This window comes from Lampris incognitus, chromosome 16, assembly GCF_029633865.1.
Source record: "Lampris incognitus isolate fLamInc1 chromosome 16, fLamInc1.hap2, whole genome shotgun sequence".
In the NCBI taxonomy this organism is placed as follows: domain Eukaryota; kingdom Metazoa; phylum Chordata; class Actinopteri; order Lampriformes; family Lampridae; genus Lampris; species Lampris incognitus.
The window spans coordinates 16,826,674-16,834,973 of record NC_079226.1 but is presented as its reverse complement, the minus strand read 5'-3'; the positions used below and the strand labels follow the sequence as shown (position 1 = coordinate 16,834,973).

Here is an 8,300-nt window from a genome sequence, read left to right as displayed (position 1 = left end):
CCTGGCTTTTAAATAGCTGCTATTTAAAAAAACAAAAAACGGACCCCCCCTCCTTTATCTTCATGCACAGTATGAGTTAATGGGCGCATCGTGTAAATTACGCCTCTGTGATTTGTGGCAGTTGTGGGGCTAAATTCATTAATGACAAGAGACTGATCGTATCTACACATCGCTGCAGTGCCGTAGTCATTTTGGCCCCCTGACACTGTTTATTTCAACAGAAAATGTGGTCTAATACATACATGTTTATTATTTTATCCTCTCTAAGTATCATAGTGATTTAGAAGCAAGGGAAACGTCAAAAAAAATTATATATATATGTTTGTGCGCGTGTGTGTGTGTGTATAGGTAATGCATGTGTATGCATGCATGCATGTATGTATGTATGTATGTATGTATGTATGTATGTATGTATGTATGTATGTATGTATATGCGACTCATGTCGTGTGGGATAAAGTAAAAGGTGAAGCAGGAGCGCTTCCACTGGGCTTCTTTCTCCGGGAGACGTTGATTGGTGTAATGAAAGCCCAGCCCAGCCGACTCATTGGTGGAAATCATCGCCACACTCCCAACCACTAAACACTAAAATGACTTGGGTAAATAATATCACGGCACTCTTCACTCCACCGTAAAGCAAGACGACCGGCTCCGGTGCCTGCGCAAAAGGACAACTCTTTTTCTTTTTGTATAATTAAGGAATCTGAACGCGAACCAGAGAAACATCCGTAGCATATACTAGTACTGCCTACTGTATGTATGTATATATATATGTATATATATATACATATATATATGTATATGTAGTCTGGGGGACTCCGGCTGCCTTTCGAAATTCACAGAGGATAAAGTTGCCTTGATACGCCGGAGACGGGCACGTATCAACGTCTGCTGTCTTAACAGATTGTTGGGCTTCTCTCTCCGGCTTTAAAAACCCAAATCCCCCCAAAAACCCAACACAACAACAGCAGCAACAACAGCGAAGCGGCAGCGGAGAGACTCTGACTTTATCCGATGCGGTTCGGTGCGTAATACCGCGTCCGGCAGCGCGCTCGCGTCGCGGACCTTTGATGGTTAGCAAAGCCGCCGCCAGTCCGCCGAAGCGCTCCTCTCCACGACGGGACCCGACCGACTGGATTACCCACTTAGTCGACGCCGGCTCCCCGCCAAGCATTAAGCCGATGATCGGCCACACGTATCGGTTATGACAGCCGCCTCGCTGACCCGCCGCTCCGCGTGAGAGGGTCCCCCGTAGTTCTCGCGCGCGCGCGCCCCGTCTGAGTAAACTTTGTAATGTTTGGTCGGGAACCGGAGCAAAGCGTCGCTATAGACCCGGTCCCGTCGCCGTCAGACACTCGCGGTTTCAGGCTGATACGCTCCGCGTAGATCACACAGCACACCCCCCCCAGTCACCGGGCTTTCTGGTTCCTGCCAGACTGCGAGGCGGGTTTTCTTTTTCTCGCGCTAGCTTATTACCGCCGCGTCTAGTACGGCACGAGCTGAGCGCACATCCTTATGCTCACCCGCTGGACTTGACTGTGACGGTCGAGAAGGGAAGAGAGGGGGGGAGAAAAACCACCACACCAAAAAAAAAAAACACACCGCTCTCTCTCCTCCCAACAAAAAGAAAAAAAGAAAAGAGCCCCGCGCGTGTGATAGCCTACCTGCAAGCCGAGTGAAGTGGATCTGACCCACGCTGTTGTGATGCATATCCCTGTAGACCCGACTACTACCAGACGGTTCACGCCGCCCTCCACGTCCTTCCCCTGCAGCAAGATTGGAGACGGCAACGGGACCATGGCCACCGCGGGGCCGCTCAGGCCACGGCCGGACACCAGGAATGTAGTGGACGTGTTGGCGGACCACGCCGGAGAGCTGGTCCGGACTGACAGCCCCAACTTTCTCTGCTCCGTGCTCCCCTCACACTGGAGGTGCAACAAGACGCTCCCCGTGGCTTTTAAGGCAAGGCTGAATTAATTTTTTCCCCTACCGGATTGTTGCTAATGTGTGTGTGTGTGTGTGTGTGTGTGTGTTTTGTTTTCTTTAAATATTGTAAATATGCCACACATGCAAGGGCTGTCTTGCTGCAGACTGTACATGAGGGACTCTTTAAGGGATCCGTTTGGTTCACCCCCCCCCCCAAAAAAGGCAAGTTTAATGCAAGCTATTTTGTGTGGGCTCTACAGAGATTAACTTTTTTTTTCATTTCCTTGCTTTGTCAGCTCAAGTCAAATTTATTTGTGCAGCCCTAAAAATCACAGTTTAGCCCCAGAGGGCTGTGCATGTCAATCCCCAGATCTTCTACTGGGCTTAGAAAAACATCCACACGTTCTCTGTATAATTCATATTATTTTTACTTGTAAGTGCCTCCCATGTTGACTTATAGGCCAGCTGTTATCTCCTGACTGCGACCTATGGACCCCACAGCATGCGGAGATATAGACCAGACATGATTATGAAAAGGGTCGTCTTCACTTATTCTATTATGTCATTTTCATGTGTTGTTAGAGAGAGGCCTATTCATCTGTCATTTTAACAGTTGGTATTTTGAATAGAGCCTGTAAGCGCAAATGACAGAGGGAGAGGGCGGCGGGGTTTAGGGAAGAAAGAGGCGGGATAAGGGTGTGTGTGTGTGTGTGGGGGGGGGGTGTGATGAACTGCATCTTTAATGAATGATACACGAAATAATTTTAAGTGTCCGGTAAAAGAAACCATGCAGCACGCGGCATCAAAATCGCCAGCCCAATCAAATATTGTTGATTGGCTTAATGGTCACCGGCTGCGTGCGCAGGTGACCCGTGCCGTGCCGTGCCGTGCGTGCGTGCTGACCGGGCCGCTCTGTGTGCTTGCAGGTTGTGGCGCTTGGTGACGTGCCGGACGGGACTCTGGTCACGGTGATGGCCGGCAACGACGAGAACTACTCGGCCGAGCTGCGGAACGCGTCCGCCGTCATGAAGAACCAGGTCGCGCGCTTCAATGACCTGCGCTTCGTTGGCCGCAGCGGAAGAGGTGAGACCGACTGAAAGCACGCGCACACGCACACACGCACACACTGAACGGGGCGTGCTTACCACGCATGGCTGGTGTGTGGGATCATCTTGTGCGGCTAATTATCATTTTCATCACCCAAGTTAATATAAGCAATCAAGCTCTGGATAAAAACGGCCTCCTCGCGGCTCCTCCCCAAATGCAATCTGATGCCCCACGGGGAGAAACAAGAATATTAAAAAAAAAATGACTGAGCTAAACGAATGAAACAGACCGATGTCCTTTACAGATTGTACGTTACAGCCGCATCCATGTGCGGGAATTTGCGTGTATAGCCCACTGCAATAACAGGCACGCGCAAAATGAGGGGGGGGCGAATACTGTTTCCAGGTGAAGAAAGACATATAGATTTGTATAGATGGTCTTTTTGCACATCTTAAAAACGATCGTGGGTATTTCTGACATGTCTCTCTCCTCCTCCTCCTCCTCTTCTTCTTCCTGACCTCACACGTTTCCCTTTAATATTGCTTTAAATAGTTGCAGCTGATGAATAGAAAACGGTCTGTTTCCGAATTAAAAAGGAAAAAAAGTACCCTTCATTTCTGCAGTCAATTACCCCACCCGGGGATTCTTTCTCCCCGCAGTCTCTTTTAACAAGAGATGCCTTTTTATATATAAGGAGGGGAAGAAGAAGAAAAAAAAAAGAAAAAAGAGAGAAAGGGGACGACTAACAGAGTGCAGCGCGCTGCAGACCGTCTCCCCTGCAGTCTTTTCATGCGGATGGGAGGTCAAGGAAGCTCTTGCAAGATCTCCTCTTGTTGAACAATAAAGTGAAGCTGTAAGCATTTTCCAGCAATCTGGAACACATTCGCCCAATAATTCAAATCATCCCCACAGACAGACCATCAAAGAGGTGGTCCCTCGCTTTTAATTCGCCCTTTTAAAGGGGACAGAATCCGGTGATAATTTAAGTTGCACAAAGCAGAATATTGTTTAAAAAACAAAGCATGCTGGAAGAATCCAGACTTTCGTAATACACGGGGGGGGGGCAAAATATGCATGCAGAGAAAGGGACGGATTTTATGCAAATTCTTTGACGATGGGTACAGCTACGGGCGCTCTGAAACCTCTCTGCCTCTCAAGCTCGCTCACGTTTTGTGTTTGGTGCAGGGAAGAGCTTCACCCTGACCATCACGGTGTTCACCGGCCCTCCCCAAGTGGCCACCTACCACCGCGCCATCAAAGTCACCGTAGATGGACCCCGCGAACCACGCAGTGAGTAGACCTCTAGGACACACGCACACCCAGTCATGCGCGGCGCATGCGCGCACAAATCACAAACTGCAACACAGCTCACAAACACTGTGCAGCAAAGTCCGGTGCATGTTAGTATCAGAAAGTAAAATGCATCATGGTTTGATGTGGCTATGTACACGGCTGCAGAGAGACAGTTTGGAGAGCTATTCTTGGCTCTGGGAGGGAGGCTGTCATTAATACGGACTAAAAGAACCATATGAGTCATGTGCAGATGATATAAGAAAACATAGCGCCGTGTGTTTGCGGGCACCTACAATTGTCAGAATTTAGCGGTTCAAACAACAGTTATCTTCAATGCACAATGCAGTCATGCATATGGGTTTTTGCATATTCTTATGTGCATGTGTGTGTATGTATGTATGTGTGTGTGCGTGTGTGTGTCTGCACACAAGCAGCCGGGGTCCAAGGGGTGGGGGTGGGGGGCAAGTCATAGAAAACTATAAAGTATATTAAGGCATAAACCGAAACCACTAAGAGGATTCCCACGGTGTGTCTCAGAGGCGCAGATGGCTCAGGCCCCTGTGAAACACTTCCTTCCAATACTGGTCAGAGGTTCGTACCTGACTGACCACATAAGTGGCTTGTTCACATAACACGGGGCAGGCTTTGGCCTGTTAGGCAAAGGGCAGGGAGCGGGGCTCAGCATGCTAAAGCCGTTAGCGCCACCATTTAGCTCCAGCTGTACACTAATGTGGTTTAAAGCTATCAGTGTGTGAGATGGCAGGGGAGTAAGGTTACTCAGATCAGTCAGTTGTCAGGAGGCCGGTGCCATCCACGTGCGTTTGTGCCGCGTGTACTCGAATTTGACATGCTCAAGCCGGGATAAACTAGTTGGGTAGGATTTCGTGATCATTCCTCTGGAGCTCTCAAGTTTATAATGGCTCCACGGCACCGGGTTTTAGAGGTCTCTGAACGAGCGGATAGCTATGCCTTGCGCTCATGTCTGTGCAGGGGGCTATTTAGGACAGGGTGAATTTAGCCCAGTCAAAACAGACTGACACACCAAAGCAGGCGAGAGTGTCATAGCATGGGGGGGGGGTACGGCTGGCATAGAGAGAGACGAGAGGCACAGAGAGAGGGGGCATCGCCCTCTGTAACGCCGGACGCCATTTGAGGAATGGTTGGGTGTAGGAAAAGAGCAGTGCAGGGAGCGGGAGCAGGACTAGATAATAATACACACCGCACACATCTGTGGTTTGGATTTGATAGCCGAGCGTCTTTGTCTCACAAAGCGCGCACTGGCTTGAAATAAGGCCGTGTGTACATTAAAGATGTTTCCTGTCTGTCTCCGTCAGCATGTCACGGCTCCGGTCGCGGCGCCAAAGCGGCCCCAGCTACTTTTGTACCGACGCCTGGGCGCTTTAAAGTGATACTGATTAATGTGGGGCAGGAGGTGCTTCGACTCGGTCACATGGTGTCGAGAGAAAAATTCATCGAACGACAGAAGATAAACACAATCAGGGAGATGGGCTTTTAAAGAGTTGCACAAATATTTAGATGTTGCTTCAATATAGACTAATTAAAACCATGTGGGTAAACCTTAGTTACCTTAACGCTGCAGGAAACTGAGATTGTTGGGATCAGTCGAACTTCCTGATGTTTAGTAATCTGAAATATTGAGCTGAAACATACGTGTGTGTGTGTGTGTGTGTGTGTGTGTGTGTGTGTGTGTGTGTGTGTGTGATGCATGCACGTGTACCTTATAGTAATAATGTGTTGTGGAAACAGTTTGTGCATCAACAAAGGCATTCCAACAGTTGTGCACAATTATTACAGTGTGTTTTTTTTTGTATCGCTATTATCTAATTTGTGTTAGTTTGGTCGACTGGTCAGAGTCGGGTCCGGATAAGGTTTTATTCTATTTTAATGCAACGGAGGGCTGTCGTCGGGCATTCGGGGTTCGTAAGCCGAGATAAATTAAGGACCTCAACATCTTTTTTAGTATTTGCCCCTGCTTTAATGAGCCGTTTGAAAGTGTATAATATCAGCTGTGGTCGAGTCGTCGAGCAAATACTGGGACGCACAGCCCTACGTAGGCCATGAAACGACGCCATAAAACGATCAGAATCTCCTCTAACCACAAGGTACAGCGCCGTGAAGACTTTGAGACACCAGCGAAACGTCGAATCAATGCAGAGGCGAATATTCGTCGATAAAGCGTGCATGTTTTTTTCTTTATTACAGCTTGGTTCCCCTCCCGTAGGCTACCGTGTGCTCGAATATTGTTTTCGTCCCATTGGTCAGTTTCCATTCCCGCCACAGAAAACATTTTCACCCTTTTTGTCTGGATAAAACATGTTTTCCTTAAAGCGTGATCGCTCATGGTGTGCAGAGAGCCCCGAGATTAGCTCAGCCCTGCTGGGGCTCACCTGTCGGCAAGCTGCTGGTTCAGCCAGCGCAGGACTTTAACCGGCTGTTTGTTGTGTACAGCCTACTTTTGTCTGACTGCCAGCTGAGCAGTGGTAGGAGTTGGCGCAAGAGGGGAAGGAGGAGGTTGTATTAATGTTTACAGATCCAGTCGGGAGAACCTGACGGACAGGACTGCAGCGGCAACTAGCCCGCGGCGATAAAACACCAGGGAAAAAAAAAAGACTGAAAAAAATACCTTGACGCGAGCTGTGATATAGTGACACACACTGTGCATGGCAGGAAAACACACAAGCACGAGTGTATATGGGGTAGAGACAGTCACACACATGGGCGTGCACACATACGTGCACTAGCAAGGCCACAGACCACTTATCCCACCCTGCAAAACACACACACACACACACAAACTTCCTGTTCCTCAACAAAGAGTCGTCTTGTGCTCAACTCAGAATTTCTCTTAAGTAGTTTTCGTTCTCGCTGAGATGTTTTCTTCGTCACATAATTCCTCCCTCATCATCCGTCACCCACATCTAGTAATTGTGCCACGTCATCAAAATTCTTCTGAAGCTCAACTCTTACCGTCGCTGTTTCCATAGAGGTCTGCCCTCTCCACTTTGTGATGAGCGGCTTTGTGCGTACCTCAGCACTCAGCATCCGAGTGAAAGGCAGAGAGAGAGAGAGAGAGAGAGAGAGAGAGAGGTAAAGAGGGGAAGACACGACTCGGTGTTGCGACCCTTTCCCTTTACTGCTCACAAAATGCCCCCCCTCCCCCCATTCACTCTACAGATATCTCCTCGTCATCTAACCCCATGCACAACCAAATTCACGCACCTCGTTGTCGTATAGGACATCAGTTGCCGCCTGTTTCAGCAGTACCGGGCTGTTTCTCTCGCTGCTTGCTCGTCTGGTTGGGCTACCTGTCTAGAATAATCTAGAACTATCTAGAAGAACAGATACTTTATTAACCCCTGTGGGGAAATTCACCCTCTGCATTTAACCCATGTTAGCCGTGTAGCTAGGAGCAGTTGGCAACCGCGGCACCCGGGGACCCCCCCGTTCTTTTAGACATGCCTTGCTCAGGGGCACAGACAGGAGAATTAACCCTAACATGCGTGTCTTTTTGATGGTGGGGGGGAAACCGGAGGAAACCCACGCGGACACGGGGGAGGACATGCAAACTCCACACAGAAAGGCCTTGGGACGGCCTGGGGTTCGAGCCCAGGACCTTGTTGCTGTGAGGCAACAGTGCTGACCACTGGGCCGCCGGGCCGCCCTATATATCTTAGACTTAGACAGCTTTTGTTTGTCATTGCCTTATATGCTTGTCTCATACATACAAGGGAATGAAATTAGGTTTCACATGGGCCTCAGTGCCACATATCGCTCTCTCTCTCTCACTCCCTCGGCTTTTCTCCTCCAACTCTGGCCACTTCCTGAAGGAAGCGTGAACTCACCATAGCTCGGACGGGGTAAGAAGTCAGCGGGGTCAGAAAAAAAGGAAGAGACCTCATCAGCAGACAGATGGGTGATATCAGCATGTTGTATCTCAGCTGAAACATCCATTCAGCAGAGCACGGTCGAACGTCCTCGAGTCCTCAAACACACGGCCCTGGGTGCAATGCAACTC

At 49.1% G+C, this 8,300-nt stretch overlaps 1 protein-coding gene across 1 annotated transcript in view; it reads left to right on the top strand.

Moving 5' to 3' along the window:
- Positions 1 to 649: 649 nt before the first annotated feature.
- The window catches only part of runx3 (RUNX family transcription factor 3), a 34,607-nt gene continuing 26,956 nt past the window's right edge, over positions 650 to 8,300 (top strand). Inside the window, exons 1-3 of the mRNA XM_056295336.1 lie at positions 650 to 1,960; positions 2,851 to 3,007; positions 4,157 to 4,261. Coding sequence (XP_056151311.1) covers positions 1,703 to 1,960; positions 2,851 to 3,007; positions 4,157 to 4,261 — 520 coding nt within the window. The 5' untranslated portion in view covers positions 650 to 1,702. The remainder of the gene's footprint in view (positions 1,961 to 2,850; positions 3,008 to 4,156; positions 4,262 to 8,300) is intronic.